Source organism: Vipera ursinii (genome assembly GCF_947247035.1).
Source record: "Vipera ursinii genome assembly, chromosome: 2".
Lineage (NCBI taxonomy): Eukaryota > Metazoa > Chordata > Lepidosauria > Squamata > Viperidae > Vipera > Vipera ursinii.
Window position 1 is genome coordinate 215,351,629 of NC_139513.1, and position 16,339 is coordinate 215,367,967.

Below are 16,339 nucleotides of genomic sequence, written 5' to 3' on the forward strand. Positions count from 1 at the left end.
ATACACACACACACACACACACACACACATAAAAAACTGGGTTGCCCAACACACTTTTCTCAGGTAACGTTTCAGTACTCACTAATTTAAAATAATTACTGCAAGTAATGAGAATCCTTGGTACTTGCAATGTTTATCAAGTTACCATTCAAAACAACATGCCAATTTGACTAGTTTAAGGCATACCTGATTGCATATAAGTCAAGCTGTTGCTGTTCTTCATTTGTTGATGTCTTCAAGGCTTGCATCTGTAATAGCTTTACAATGATTTTTATCAAGCCCTGGACATTCCTATCAAAAAGCACGGCAAAAATACATGTTCAATCAACAGATTTCTACAAAAAGAGAAACATTTTTATGATGTCTCTTAACACCACTTTTTAGTTTGAAAGGACTTCCCAGGTTATGTCATCAATCAAACCATAATTCAACGTAGCCATTTTTCATTTGGTTTGCTCTGACGCCGATAGCTATGTGCCCAATTTTACATAGTAAATTATTTTTTAGGCACTATCACAAGACAGTCTTAATTTTGAAAGTATCCTCTTTTAAGATATACAACAGGTCATATGTGCACATACCAGAGACCTTTAAGGATTCATATGAAGGTCTTAAACACTCTTTTCACATACATAGCACACTCTTCCCACAGTTCTGGTGACAGCTAAAGAACTATGGTCTTGCTAGCCACTTTAATCCCGAAAAATATTTTCTCGCACCAATTTAAAGTAGGAATTAATTAGTATCACCGTTACTTTCCATAAGCAGGCTACAGACTGGATCTTTTATCCTTTTCAAAAATCAGCACCTCTGAGAACCATTTATTATAAATAGAAAAATCAGAAACTTAGAAAAAAGTGGAAAAGGGAAGGGTGAAGGAATGAATAATCTTTTATATAAATAGTGATTTTATTAAAGACTATAATTACAAAGTAAAAGCTAATAATAACTGAAAACAGAAGAATAAAGATTAGAAAGGTGCAGAAACAATAGAAAAAGATGAAAAATAGAGAAATCAAAAAAGTAAAGTGAAGAAAAATTTAAAAATATAAAGTGATCTCCCACTTTCATCACAAGTATAAACCATTTTACTAACTTTATTTATTAAATATATATGCCACCCATCTAACTGTTGAAGCGAAGTTCATCACCTTCTCTTAAAATACAAATCTTTCTTCCCATAAACCTTCTCATGTATAAGCAAATCCATTAAGCAGTCATTTCAGTCCTGATGTCAGCAAAAAGCCCATTAATAACAAACTTAGTTTAACCTTGATCAAATAAACCAACTTTATATTCCTTCCTTTTATTCCAACAATCTCAGTCTTTTTAGTCCCTTCAAGTAATATCATTGAGGTTGATTTTTTCTTTATTCCTTAGCACAAAACTCTTCAAAACATTAACAAGCCACTTTTTGTAAATCCAATATAGCAAAATTATCCAGGTCACTCTCTTCCTTTTGCTGTTTTGATATCCCTTTTAATTATTAAGACATCAGCCAAAGTTTTTGTATGTCTAGTGTTGCATCTTTTCCCATGTTGTTCTTATAGAAATCCATTTTCAACTCAGTCCTGGTCTTGTCAGGTAGAACTTGCTCCACTTCCATAAAATCTTTTAGATACAGTCTATCTATAGAGGCAGACACTCTTAAAATCAACTTCTCAGTCCATTGTTTAAAAGTAGTTTTCAAAATGTCCAAATGTTTGCTTCATTCTGTAATTGTAAATTGAGTTTAAATGTTCTTCTTCTTTAACTGTAATTTTTAACACCCTCTAGTTTCCTTTAGTATCCATTTTTTTAAATCTTCTCTTATGTTTTAAAACGAAAGAATTTTCACATGGGAAGGATTCTTTATAATTAATTCCAAAATCTTACTGCAAATTTATCTGGATACTTAGCCCATTTGTAACTTTCTACAATCAAAGTTTTAATCATTCTTGCAATTTAGTCCATAATTGCTTTTAAAGTTCATAAACTTATTGTCAAAACTTCTTTCACTAAGGATTGAAGGAAATTCACTTAAGTGTTGTAAAACTCACCCAATCCGAAGATTTCTAATAGCTGAAAAAGTTAATAAACAATTCCCAAGAGTAATTAGAAAAGGAAGTATGCAAATCTAGTGTCCTTTCAAAAAAAACCACACATATACTGAAGACAAAGATAAAATGGAGACTGTCTTCCAGCCTTCTAAAAGCCAACTGAGAGGGGGAACCCATAGTCTTGACTGGCCCCTGGCATCCAATTTTTCTGATTGTGCTATATATCATCCCTGTTTTTATACTGTGGTGAATTAGGGAGGTGTCTTTCTAAGCCCCTTTCATATATTTGATCTCTGTAGTGGATTTGTTTGTTTCACCCCTCATCACTTTGCTGACAGAGCTTGTGTATTGTGTATTGCATAATTAGGTAATCTAAAGTAGGATAATTTGAGCCTCAAGTGCAATATCTGGATTATTTTATTTAATGATTTACTTTTTTGTGTTTTTTGGCTGTCAACGGTATTCCCAGGAGTCTTCTTCAACAGCAATTTTAAAAAAAAGCAATTCTCTCTTCCTGTTCTAGTTTTTCAAAGTCCAAATTTTGCTTTCATATGGTGCCACAGGGAATATTTCTTGCGCTATTCTGATTTTTGTAAGTATAAACACATCATAGCATCTGAGCATCCTTTCAAAGACTTTCACAGCTGCTCTGTCTAGTCTGTGATTTATTTCTTGACTGCTCCTTCCTTTAATATTGTTGATCCTGAAAGGTAGAAACTACAGTATTTAACACTTAGATATCTGGTCAATTCTATGGATGGTTGTTCTACCTGTTGTCATTTGTTTAGTCTTCTTTACATTTAATTTCAGTTCCATTCTTTTCTCCATGCTCCTTAACTTTTACCGTGTTTCCCCAAAAGACCTACCCCTAAAATAAGCTCTAATATAATATAAGCCCTGCCCCAACAATAAGCCCTAGTTTGGGGGTGAGGCATAGATCTAAAAAGCAAGCTAGGGCGTGGTGGGAGTGTGAAGCTGCCCCACGCACCCCACACCCATTTACCTTCCAGGCAGCCCTCTCCTCACCGGCCCAGCTCTTCTTCTGCGGCATCTTCATTTTATTTTTATCTTGATTTCTGTACTTATTATATGTTTTGTTGTTAGCTGCCCTGAGTCCTTCGGGAGATAGGGCGGGATGTAAATCCCATCAATAAATAAATAATAAATAAATCTTCTGCATTTCCCAGTCACAGGACTTTCCGGAAGGCCACTGTAGCTGAGAACTGAGATATAGATTCAATCCATAGCTCGGTTCTGCAACACCTCTGCAGCAGAGGAACGAGCTATGGATTCAATCTATAGCTCGGTACTCGGCTGCAGAGGCCTTCCAGAAAGGCCTGACTGCAAAATGCAGGCTGGAATGCAGCTGCAGAATGAAGCTGCTCCTTTGGCCATAGAAAAAGTGGACCTGCTGGGCAGGGCTGCCGGTGCCGGAGGTGAGTATAAAAGACATCCCCCCAAAAATAAGTCCTGGTGCCTCTTTTGGAGGCAAATAAATAAATAAGTAAGACCCAGTCTTATTTTTGGGAAAACACGGTATTTCTTCCTCCAAAGTAACATATTCACACATTCTTTTGCTTCCAACCAAGATTTCCTTAATATATATTCAGGATATGGGTTGAAAAAATGAAGGGATAGCATAAATGCTTATGTCAGTCTTATAAGGTAGGTCAGACTAAGAAACCATCGTCAGGTAGGTTAGTACTATTTTTTATTGTAACAGCTATAGTAACAGAATCTTGCAAGTCTGAATATGCTTCCCCCTCCCTCCCTTTCTCTCCACTGAATTAGGGAATGAGCTTGCCAAGTTACTCCCTTGACGCAGGTTCAATCTCCTTTTATCTAATCATTACCTTCCAACTGTCCTTCAAGGCCATTCCCTGTCCTCCAAACTTTGCCTCACTTCTTTGCTGACCTGGAGTCAATCTGTTTTACTATGTACTATCCATACTGTGGCTTCCTGATCTGTATATATATTTTTGCACGAGGACAATGAGATGTCCTGGGATTCCCAATTTTTTTCATGCACATTCCAGAGTTTCACATGGTGACATAATCAAAAGCCTTTCTACAAATCAATGAAGCACATACTGACTTCTTTCTGGTATTTTTTGGCTTTCTTAATTATTCAGCGTGCTCAGCAATATCTTATGCGGCTTAGCATTTTCTAACTTCAGCTTGAACATCTGGTATCTCTTTTTCTGTATAGGGCTCCAATCTGCACTGGAGATTGTCGTCATATCAAATTAAGGATACTGCACAATAAGTTTACATGCTCTGTTAAGTCTCCTAGTTTCATATTGGGATATACATTTTCCAATCTGTTGGCCACTGTGTTGTTTTCCGGATTTGCTTCCTTGGAATTGTCACTGATTTTGCTAACAGCTTGGTTAAAATCCTTACTGATTCATCTTCTGTTGATTGCCATATTTCAGCGAGTATTCCGTCAGTTTCTGCATCTTCTGATTAGGTAAAGACTGGATAGTGATTTAATTTCATCTTCTAGTACTATAGGTTCTCAGAAGTAGAAATACCTTCTACAATATCTTTGAGGTTGACAACTTTACTGTACAGTATTTAAGGCTATTCATTCCATTTTATTTTATTTTGAATCAGCTGAATCTATCCACTGAATCCTTTAGCGTTATCAGTTTGAGGTTAGAACCTCCTTCTAGAGTTCAGAGATATTTTGGAAGACTTTCCTTGTTTTCCATGTCTGTTTCCATCTTCAGTATCTTTACAGAAGTACTTTTAGTACTGCTTGTCTCTTCTAACAGATCTCTGAAATTGTTTGGTAGGTTTCTTCTTGAGATTTTGCTTTTTCTTGGCTTTGGCTTCTTTTCTTGGTAATTTCCATGAACTGTTCTGACGTCCCATTTGATTTCTTGTTTCTTCATCTTTGGCAGTGTCTTTTCACATTCCTCCTTAATAACTTTGTTACGTTCATTCTATTGTTCTTCTGATTCTCTGTCAATGAGGTTCAGGATATCCAAGCAATTCCTGATGTTCACCTTGAAAATGGTACTTATATGATCAAGTATATACTGGGGAAATTGTTTAGTTTTTCTTCCTCTTTAGCTTAACTCCAGCTGTTACCTTGACAGGTAACCCAGTTTTTTTTCATTCTCTTCGGGGGCTTGGATTAAAGGTAGTCCTCGATTTATGACCACAATTGAGCCCAAAATTTCTATTGTTAAGTGAGACATTTGTTAAGTAGGTTTTGGCCCATTTTACAACCTTTCTTCTCTCAGTTGTTAAGTGAATCACCGTAGTTGGTAAGTTAGTAATCCGGCTGTTATATGAATCTGGCTTCTCCATTGACTTTCAGAAGGTCACAAGAGGTGATCGCGTGACCCCAGGAGAATGTAACGGTCATAAATGTGAGTCGGTTGCCCGACGTCTGAATTTTGATCACAGGACCATGGGGATGCTGCAAAGGTCATAACTGTGAAAAACAATCATGTCACTTTTTCAGTGCTATTGTAGCTTTGAACAGTCACTAAATGAACTGTTATAAGTCGAGGACTACCTGTATATTTTTAAGTCATACCCTAATGTACAATGTATGCCAGTAATACACAGTTAGAATTTAATAGAGTATTTTAGTAATGTTTAAAAAAGAGATTGCTGTTTCACTATGCTAGGTTGCGGGTGGAGAAGGGTATATTACTTTTACTAGTTGAAGCAAGTCACATTCAAAATGTACTTTTGTGGAAGTTAAAATGTAGAAATATGTTTTGGTGGTACAAATCATGGAATCTGTGACTATGAGGGTCAATGACCTTATAATACGGTACAGGTGGAAAACCAAATTACTAGCCTTGAGCAATAAAACAACCTCTATGTAAAGAGCAGAAATCTGTAGGTGATTAAGCTTGAGCAGCATTGCAAATTATTATTTTTATCATTTACCTATTTATTTTTTGGCTACGCTACTCTGCTCCATCATTTATCTAACTCCAATTGAAGAATTCCAGAGAAGAGGCAGGATATCAAGGAACACGTTTAGCTTTGGCAAACGTCCATAAAATCTGTTTGGGTTTGGGCTGAGCATCACGAAGACTGAATCCATAGTCAATTCAATAAGATCACTGAAGTCTCAAAAGAATGGTAGTGTTTTCATTCACAACAGCAAAATGTTTGGATGAAGCTGAGAGTACCTTTGAGCATTATAAGAAAGCTGTTACATGCCTGGCAGCTTTCTTGGAGGAAAAGCATTGTCATTTTACCCAGGCCCAAGACCTACGGAGAGAATCGCTGAGTGGCAAAAAATAAAAATAAAAATGAGAGACTGGCTTCCAGAGATTAGGGAAGACAGCTTGACTCGGAAGACCCACTGCCATTTAGCATTTGGACACTCAGAAGTGAGAGACAATGGAGCAGAAAAGATCAGAGGTGTCAGCCCTGCAAGGTAAGCCAGGTCAGGTAACAGAAACAGTAGGGATTCCTGGAATGCTCTTTATTTGCAAGAGTGGCAAAATATCTGTAGCTCAGGTGTAGAATGAGGTGAAGTTTCGTTCTCTGAGCTTGTGGGTTGGTTTCTGAACGTTTTGTTACCAGACTGACATCCCCTAAACTTATCTAGCTTGGTAATGAAATGTTCAGAAACCAACCTACAAGCTCAGAGGACAAACCTTCACCCTCATGCTCTTTATTATACTGTAATAAGATCTAGCAAACCTGTCCAAGTTTCTCTCTGCTGCATTTTATATTAAACAAAACCAAGGCAGAGCTATTTTGCATTCTTTCTCGTTCTTTCCTCTATCTCAGGAGTGTATATTTTTTTTCTCCCTTCATAGCTCGCTCTTTCCTTCCTCCATTAATGGCTCTTTCACGTCTTCCCCGGGGTCAACCTTAACTTTTTTTTTAACAAGAAGGTATCACTGATTCCTGCAAAATCAAAAGAGTTGATCTTTAATTAAATGACCATCACCTGGCTGAAGGAATGAGGCTGAGTGCTGTGTTAAGAATGTAGCCAAACTCTGCATGATCTTGTTTAACAAGCATCATCAGAGCCTCACAGCAGGTTGTCCGAACCATCATATTGTCGCTGCAGGACTTTTCCCAGAGCAAATTCAACGCCGGGGTCTGGAATCAAAGAGAGGGGAGAAACAAGCTCCGTTATTCAGGACTGATGACTCATAAATTCAGTTATTGTTCTCACAGCCATTCTACTTCAATTGATATCTGAGCAAAAACAGAGAAAGTGAAAGAATAGTTCTCTCTTTCTTCACTTGCCGCTTGCTGACCGTATAGTTAATTTACCTCAGATGGCTTCCTGAAGTAAAGTTTACCAATGTGATACAGAAAACTCTTGACATGAAAGACTCCTGCTTTTGCTAGTTGTGTAAAACACTGGAGAATGGCTTGAATAAATATCTCTCCCAGGATAGTATGGGAAATAAATAACATATTAAAAAGGTATTTTCAGTAGTGATCTCATAATTATGGAAATACCTCATAAAAGTAACATGCTTCTTTTTTGTTCCTGTTTCTTTGCACTTAGAATGTAAGTTTCTGGTAGCAAAAGAATCAGACATCTTTTGAGAAAGGCTTATTTTACAGTTTGCTTTGAATTTATTAGGACTGACATTTAATCTTGATTTAATCAAAATCTGTAATTTAATTCTCAGATGGCTGGTACTTGTCCTATTGTAATTTTAATATTTGATACTTTTAAAAATATAGCTAAAATGCTTAACTGCACCGAGCCATTTAAATCAGCCAATGGGTTGCAAGCACGTTTGATTATGGACTGAAGTGCCTAATGGAAACCATTTCTTTAAAGTTTACTCTCCTCATTTAGAATTAGCCAAAACATAAGTCTATTTCAAAAATGAAAGTGTTCAGCATGGCAAATGTTCTGTGAGGACAAAATTTCTACCCTTCTTAATAAAAAAGGCATGTTTCCATTTAATACTTAAAAAGATATCTAGTAGATAAGTTTAAACTTTGCTACACTTTTACATGTACAGTATGTATTCATTTTTCCCCAATCCACTTATACAGTGAAATGTCCACAAAATTTACGTAAACAATTAACAGACAAAGCCCATGACCAGTTCATTATTTCATTTTTAGTTGTGTTCTTATATAACAGAATAGGAAAATGTATTTTATATCAGTACCAGGTAATCTATTGCAAGATTTCGCAAATCTTTGGCAAATCTTTTTTCAATTACATTACAGATTTTTATAAATCTCAGCATCTCTCAGGCAATATGAACAACTGAGGCAAATGAAACAAATTTCTATACAGGTAGTCCTTGACTAACAACCATTCGTTCATGCTTACGATCCCAGCATCACTTTTTATCAAAGTGATAAAATGCAACACTTGAAAACGTAGCAATTCGATGCGTTTCCAAGGGTCCCATAGGCGCTCAAATATCTTTTTTCCGAACGGAGACCTTGGGGAGACGGGGAGCTCCTTCTGTGTGCAAATGCAATGCTTGAAAACGCAGTGAATCGCGTTTAAGTGTCATTCAACACTGTCCTAACTTTGAACAAAGGTGTTGTGATTCAGGGTCAGCCTGTGGGTTCGGCAGTTGGGTCGGACAAATCAGAGGAGGAGGGGGGTGTTGAAGACCTTGCTGAGGGGGTTGAAGATCTTGCTGATGATAGCCCTCAGGCAGGCCCCTCCCACTTGGTCACCATGGAGACCCAGCTGTGTGAGCCTGACAGTGTGAATGAAGATGACCCACAGCTGGCCCTGTTCAAGGACGCCCGACGCAGGAGGCAGTCAAGTAGGAATAAATAGAGGAAGGCTGTGGGGCTTCTCGGAAGGAGGCAGAGAGAGGCCACGCCCTGAACTCTTTATAAAGGGAATGTTTGGGGAGGGCTGGTTTGCTGAAAGCAACCGCTCAGATAGTGTTTCAAAGCTCCTGTATCTTGGTTCGTGTCTTGTTTGTTTTTTGTAGTAATAAATTTGGCAGACGTCATTCCAGCCTCTTGCCGTTTATAAAGGGGTTGCCTTTTCTGCAGGGCCGGTAGCAGGCTGGTACAGAACAAAAGGACTGTTAAGCAAGGACTACCTGTAGGTTCCCTTAATCCTTGATAAGGGTTATAACAAAGAACTGAAATTTCATAACTGTAAAAAATAGCTTGCACGTTTTCAGTAAGAGAAATACCAGTGGTCCAAAGAGCAGTTCAAAGTCTTGCTTGCCTCACAAAATGTTAGGATTCATGCTGTGCGTGGATCTACCCATTCCAGACAGTGCATCGTTATCATTAGACAGTCTGATATTGTTACACACACCATTTCAATGTGTTTTTTTTCTTTCTCAGTGAAGAATTATGCTCTGGTTGTGAAAATTTAAAATTACCAGAATTGATTTTCAATCATGTTACACCACAAAAGCAGTTGTCAGGGCAATGGAGGAAAGAAAAATGAAAGCAAAGTCACAAACCTGGTTACTGGATTGGCTGATCTTATTAGATAAAACATTTTCTTTCAACACTGCAGCAATAAGATGGCCCACAGCCTGTGAATAAACATAAATTACTAAATGATTATCTTTATTGCAGCCAGCAGCAACCGTGTCCTGCCCCTCCCTCCCCCCCTCCCGTAGTTATCTTAGTTGAACAACAACATCAAGGCTAAGGTTATATTGGGGGGGGAAATAATTTATCAAACACAATTCAATATTAGCAACTTGATATTCTCTTTATCTTCACAGAGAATTCTGAGATATAATCTCTTGGTGCTAAAAATATAGCTACTCACAACCCTAGATTGTCAGTACAAGTGGACCAAAACTTGGTACCTGAATAAGCATAGCAAAAACAATGTTTGCAGATGGGCCTTTACTTAGAAGTTACATATATGAGAAAGTCCTCAGCCTCATTTAAAAAGTGATTTAATAGCTTTTCCTAGTAATGGGAAAAAAGTCTTTCCTAGGGCATGGGATACTGTGATCTGTCCTTACAGAGTAAATGGACAAATAGCCAGATGAGTTCTAGACTTCCTTAAGAATTTAGTGACTCTACTAAGTAGAATTTCTTATAAGAAAGCACTTCAAATGGATTTAAAAACATTTTATCTTTTTTATTTGCACCTTATAAGAAGAAATGACTCCCTTGTGGGGTTTAAAATAAATGAATGCTATCTCCCCCACCTTTCTGCTAATGCGTGTACAAGGCTGAGGTCTTCACCTTCTAAATTTGAAGAAATTCTGATTAATTTATTTAGCAAAGTGTCAATAATTATGTCAGACAGGTAGTATATGAAAACGTGATAGCTATATGAAGACATACCAAGCTGCTTGTAATATACATGTCATATGGCTACTAGAAATATAATTATGCAGGCAACATTCTTGAGTAGATGTGAGCCTCCTTTGTCTCTCCAGACAGTTCAGCAGAGTAAACTAATGGAACCAGTGGTGCTAAGCTGTATTATGGTATCAATTCAAAGACCACAAAATGATCAACTTACGCAATGAATACAGGCAGGGATCTCTTTTTCTAAAAAAAAAAGTCCAAGTGAAAAATACTTGCAGGAGCAGGATTACTATTTGAAAAATGAAGTTCTAGTCAGGGCTTTTTTTGTCACAGAACGCTCAGAACAGAGTTCCGGCACCTTTTTTGGATGGAACCTTGTAGGGTAGGCAAGGCGGGTTGTATGACGTGTGTGAGTTCCGGCACCTTTTTCTTTTACAAAAAAAGCATTGCTTCTAGTTAACACCATCATAAATCAGCAGAAGGAATCAGAAGGCCTGACATCAACCTGGACCTTCTCTTAAGAATATTTCTTCATTGACATAATGGCTGCTCTCGCTAATTAAAACAAACCACACGAGACCGTATCTGTTGTTCCTACAGTGTGAAAACCAAGCAAATGGCTTAAAGAAACCTGGTGGAGTCCTATCTCCTGGCCAAGAGATTTTGAGTTTTGGTTAGGTGCTTATCTGTCAATTCACTATTACTGTGCTTTCAACTGCCGGGTGGCCATTATGAAAAGTAGAATGATGTAACAGAAAAACTACTAGTTCTGGTCTAACAGAATCTATTTCATAGTTCTCTGTGAAAGAATTAGCAAACTACTAGCATATATTCTAGTAGTCAAATTCAACCCATGGTGACTTTTAGGACAGTTTAATGAAATTTACAATTGGTAGCAATATATTAGTAGTAGTAATATAGACAAAACTATATTTGGACGAAACTCAGTAGCACTTTTTCGTGTGGCTGCTGATAAAAACAAGACTGCCAACATCCGATAACAGATATGGAATAATAATAATAATAATAATAATAATAATAATAATAATAATAATAATAATAATAATAATAATGAAGCAGTTTCCCACTATCCCCAGTACCTTCTTGCATTTTTTTAATTTCCCACTTTCTTCGATAATCCTGGTAATTTTTGTGGTCCCTTGTTCAAATACTAATCTGTTCTATTTCTGCTTATTTTTTTAAAAAACCCAGCCACAATTGGCTATATACAGCCAAGTAGTAAAATGTAGTCAACATCGCCTTTGTTTTGGCTGGATTAGCACCTTGTTTTTTCTCAACCAGTCCCTAATGGGACTTTGGCAATACTCCAGGGTCTCAAATACTTACTTGAAACGGGACAGTAAGGAGCAGCAAAGCAGGGTCTCATCATCCTGAAGACATCCCACTCAAGACTCTGGATAATCTTCCCCGGGGGTTTCATGTAAATAATTTATTTTTCAACAAGTACAAATGCATATGTGTGTGGATCAATCTATATATTCATGCCATAGTACAGATAGTCCTTGACTTATAACAGTTTTACTTTGAACAGACTGTTCAAAGTTACTATGTAACTGAAAAAACAATGACTTATGACCACTTTTCGCGCTTACAACTGCTGCAGCATCCCCATGGTCATATGATCAAAATTCAGATGCTTGACAACCGACTCACACTTATGACAGTTGCAGTGTTGTGGGGTCATGTGATCCCCTTTTGCGACCTTCTGACAAGCAAAGTCACTGGGGAAGCCAGATTCACTTAACAAACATGTTACTAACTAAACAACCGCAGTAATTCACTTAACTGTGGCAAAAAGGTCATAAAATGGGACAAAACTCACTTAACAAATGTCCCACTTAGCAACTGAAATTCTGGGCTCAATTGAGGTCATAAGTTGAGGACTACCTGTACATACAAACAGAAGCTTTCTCACCTGTGACTGTATAAGCGTGTTAGGAAAATCAAGCCTTTTTCTGATTTCTTCAGACATTGTTTGATTAATCTATTGACAAGTAAACTTCTGAAACAACAAAAGTAGATATAAAATGTCAACATCATCACTGATTTGGTTTCACATCTGCTGAATAAATCCAGCAGGGGGGAGAGGGGAACCAGCCCACCAGTCATGCAAGTCGAGCTGTGCACATGTGCACTGGCCAGCTGCTGGTGCAACCCAGTTCCTAACAGGCCACAGCCTGGTGGTGGGCTGTGGTTCGAAGGTCGGGGACCCTGGTTTAGCATATTTAGTGATCTGAAATAAACAGTTGTCTATGGAGATTCTCAGTCACCCAGATCATGGTTGTCCCAAAGATGCTTTTTCAAAGGCAACTGGGGCAAAATGAGACTTTCACTTCTCATCCAAGGAGCTTCTTCAGTTCTGAGTCAGAATTGAAGAAGCTTCTTGGATGTGAAGCAAAACATCTTCAAGGAAAAAATAAAGTCCAAATTGCCTTTTGAAAAGCACCTTTGGGAGATAAATGGGTACATTATGTGAGAGGAACCCGTTGGTTATAGCTATGTACTGGACTTTCCCTTTGTACCATCCTTGTGTATCATTTTTAATATCTCAGACATTAGTCACAGAACAATTAGTATTATTTTGGCCTATTATATATAAACTGACATATTGTGTCTCCCACAGGGTCTCAACAATTTTGTTAACTTTCTTGAATGCTTGAGTGTACTTGGCCTGCAATATTTAAAAAGAACTGTTCCACTGTAGTCTGTGGCAGCCTTCATTATTCTGGTGCACTCCTGATGGTTTGGATTTTCATTCAAATTCCTAGCATACTGCACAGATGATGATATTCACATCATGGTGTAAAACATCTGGGAACATCAGTTTGAGAAAGAGAGCTGTAGATGTATTGCAGGAACTGAAGATGTTTTTCCAGTACATATCTTGCTGTGAACATAGCACATACACCGAAGCACTAAAGGACTACGAGGGAGATGTCATTTGTCTAATAGTCACATGTGAACTTAACTTATGGCTTATTGCATAAAGAATCTTGCTTAACATTGGGTATGAACCATTCACTGAGCCAGTTGGAGAGAACACTCAACTGTATGGCTATATATGAAGAGCTACTGGCAGATCTTTTTTTAAGCAGTCTTGGAAGCTTAGTCTGCTTCCCCAACCATCTTCCAAACTACCATATGTTCATTTTGTTGAAAACAAGCAGCTGAGAACAGTTATTCTTCTTGCTGAAAGTACAGAATGTAGTAAGGAATTTTTTCAACTTAAAGAATTGCTAATTTCTTTCTATTGTTTTATATTTAAACCAAAGCTTTGTTCTTGTATCTGCTTGTCTTTGTCTAGAAAATCAAGAAGGGATCATAGCAGAACCATCCCTCATTTTACCCCAACAACAATTTTGAGATGTAGGCTGCTTAGAGACCACTACTGAACCACTTAGCAATCTGTAAGCCGACCAGAGATGCTTTGCTAAATGAGATGGGCAGCTTATAAATTAAATAAATATCTATCATTCAAACATGGACTTGAACCTAATTTCCCATCCTTAGCCCAATCCCTTAATCGTGCACTATATCACAAAAGATACAGCTACTTACTGAATTATCTTATTAAACAAGATGCTTTCTGGAAAAAAACAAATCTGTTCTGATTTTTTTTACCAGCTAAATAAAGTATTAGCTCAAGCATCTTATTTATTTACAATTACTTTGCTGTAATATCAGTACATTGTCAAAATTCTGAATCTTTCTCTTCATCCAGTAACAATTTTTTGCCTGAACTCCTAGGATTATTGTATTCCACATGTTACAGTGGATACAGAAAAGTCTATACCCTTATGAAAATGCCAGGTTGTTGAGATATAAGAAAATCAGACCAAGATAAATCACTTTAGAATTGTTTTCACCTTCATAACATATAAACTGTGCAATCAATTGAAAAATAAATTGAAACTGTCTTTGGGGGGAAAATAAATAAATAAAAATCCTGGCATTTTAACAGGGGTGCATAGATTGTTTATATCCACTGTATATTAACTTTTGCTTTAGCTTTCTGGTAATATTGCTCTATTTCTTCATCATGTCACATATTCTGTATCAGCAAACATATATCATCTTCAAGCTGAGGGTTGTCAATCCTATTGCTCCAGTAACACTGGCAAAGGCATTGTATTTTTCCAGTATAAAAAAACCAGATAAGCAGAGGGTGAGTACTCTGCCATAATGTTCAAAATGTTAACCCATATGTATATGAAACATTCAGACTTAAAAGTGTTTGCACCATGACAGAGCAAGTTTGGAGCGAAGGGACCAAGTGCATGTAATGGCACTGAGGATGGGGCCAGCATCCACTAGTCTGCTTCTATCATTCCGCTATAACACCACCTTTAAGCTTCTCCACTAATTGCCTACAAAAGTACTGAGGACCAAATTAAGCAGGGACTGCCTCTATAAAACTCTGAAGCAAATTGAATTAGCACCGGTTTGATCTAGGAGTCAAAGCTCTGTTCTTGTAGCTGCTTAGGTTTTGTTATATAATTTATTTTATTTATTTTATTTTATTACATTTATATACCGCCCTTTCCCCGAAGGACTCAGGGCGGTTTACAGGGTGATTAAAAACAAAAAGACAAGTTAAAAACAAATTTAAAAAATTATATCCGTCCCTGAATAAATAAAACCCCCAGTTAAAATTAAAATTAAAATTCATCTTATTCATGTCGCGGTGGTTTTAAATTAATTTCAAATTTTATATACATAACTTTAAACATTTTAAAAAAAGCAACGCGGGGCTTCAGAAGACTCTTGATAAGTCATGTAGTCCAACAAGCACTACGTACAAGCAGATCATTTCTAACTTGCTAAACCAGACCTGTCAAACACAAGGCCCAGGGGCCAGATCCGGCCCGCGAAGTGGTTTCATGCGGCCCGCGAAACCATCCTGGAAACAGTGAGGGAACGGCCCCCACTGCCTTGGCCCTGACCCAGAGACCCTCCTCCTGCCAGAGACCCTCAGATCTGTCCCACTCCTGACCAGGCCCCCATAGGCACCCTTGATGCGAATGACGTAGAGCTGGCCATGCCCACCCAGTAGGCCATACGCACTTTAGCCACGCCCACCCAGTAGGCCACACCCACCCAGGCCACACCCACCCGGCCCCCTGAGGGCAACCGCAATGCTGATGCGGCCCTCAATGAAATTGAGTTTGACATCCCTGTGCTAAACCATTGCAAATCTCAGCAAAGCGTTATACTAGGTTCAACCTTGGACCTCTTACCATTTCAGCTTTCTAGAAACGGTGGGCTGCAACCCCATCATTGCCAGACAGCCAAGCCATTCTGCAGGGAGATTATAAAAATTAGGAAGTCCCAACTGATGGGGGGGACGGGACTTCAGCTTGGGGAAGCTCGCCTTTTTAGAACAGATGGCAGCGACCGAATTAGGGAATCAGGCGTGCGTGTTTCCTTCTTTAAAACGTGGCACGCGTCAACTTAATCCAGGAGAAGAGGAGACCTTAAGGCAGGGGTCTTCAAACCTGGCCCTTTTATGACTTGTGGACTTCAACTCCCAGAATTCCTCAGCCAGCAAAGCTGGCTGAGGAATTCTGGGAGTTGAAGTCCACAAGTCCTAAAAGGGCCAAGTTTGAAGACCCCTGCCTGAAGAAGTTTAAATTACTTTCCAATGGCACGATTCCAAAGCCCCGCGCAACACCCTAACTTTGCAGAGGCCGTTCTACCGGCTCCATTATTGGAAGGCTACGGCCGGCAGCGTCCAAAGCAAGCTTTTCAAACCGAAAGCGGCCTCTGAAGGCGGAAACAGGCGCTCACCTGCGTTCCCTCGCGATCCCTCTGTCAAACCCCGCAGCAACGTCCCACGCCGGAGACGTGGTCTCTACAACGCAGACTCAGTAGCGATTTTTTTTTCCTCCCGGTCTGCCCTGACTCACAAAAGGGCACGTTTGGCTACGTGGTTGCTTCTGAGCATGCCCGGGAAGAGGAGCAGACGCATTACAAATAAGGAAGATGGGTTTCATGAGAGTGGTGCGAAAAAGCTACGGGAGTGTCTTGTGGGCTGTTTTTAAATCTAATATTACCAG

General features: G+C 38.4%; 1 protein-coding gene across 1 annotated transcript in view; it reads right to left on the minus strand.

Moving 5' to 3' along the window:
* FOCAD (focadhesin) overlaps positions 1 to 16,125 on the minus strand; it is a 157,370-nt gene extending 141,245 nt beyond the window's left edge. The window contains exons 1-5 of the mRNA XM_083352870.1: positions 16,071 to 16,125; positions 12,199 to 12,285; positions 9,449 to 9,523; positions 6,973 to 7,127; positions 187 to 291 (exon numbers count right to left, since the gene is read on the minus strand). Of these exons, the coding sequence (XP_083208996.1) occupies positions 187 to 291; positions 6,973 to 7,127; positions 9,449 to 9,523; positions 12,199 to 12,255 (392 nt within the window). The 5' untranslated portion in view covers positions 12,256 to 12,285; positions 16,071 to 16,125. The remainder of the gene's footprint in view (positions 1 to 186; positions 292 to 6,972; positions 7,128 to 9,448; positions 9,524 to 12,198; positions 12,286 to 16,070) is intronic.
* Positions 16,126 to 16,339: the final 214 nt, after the last annotated feature.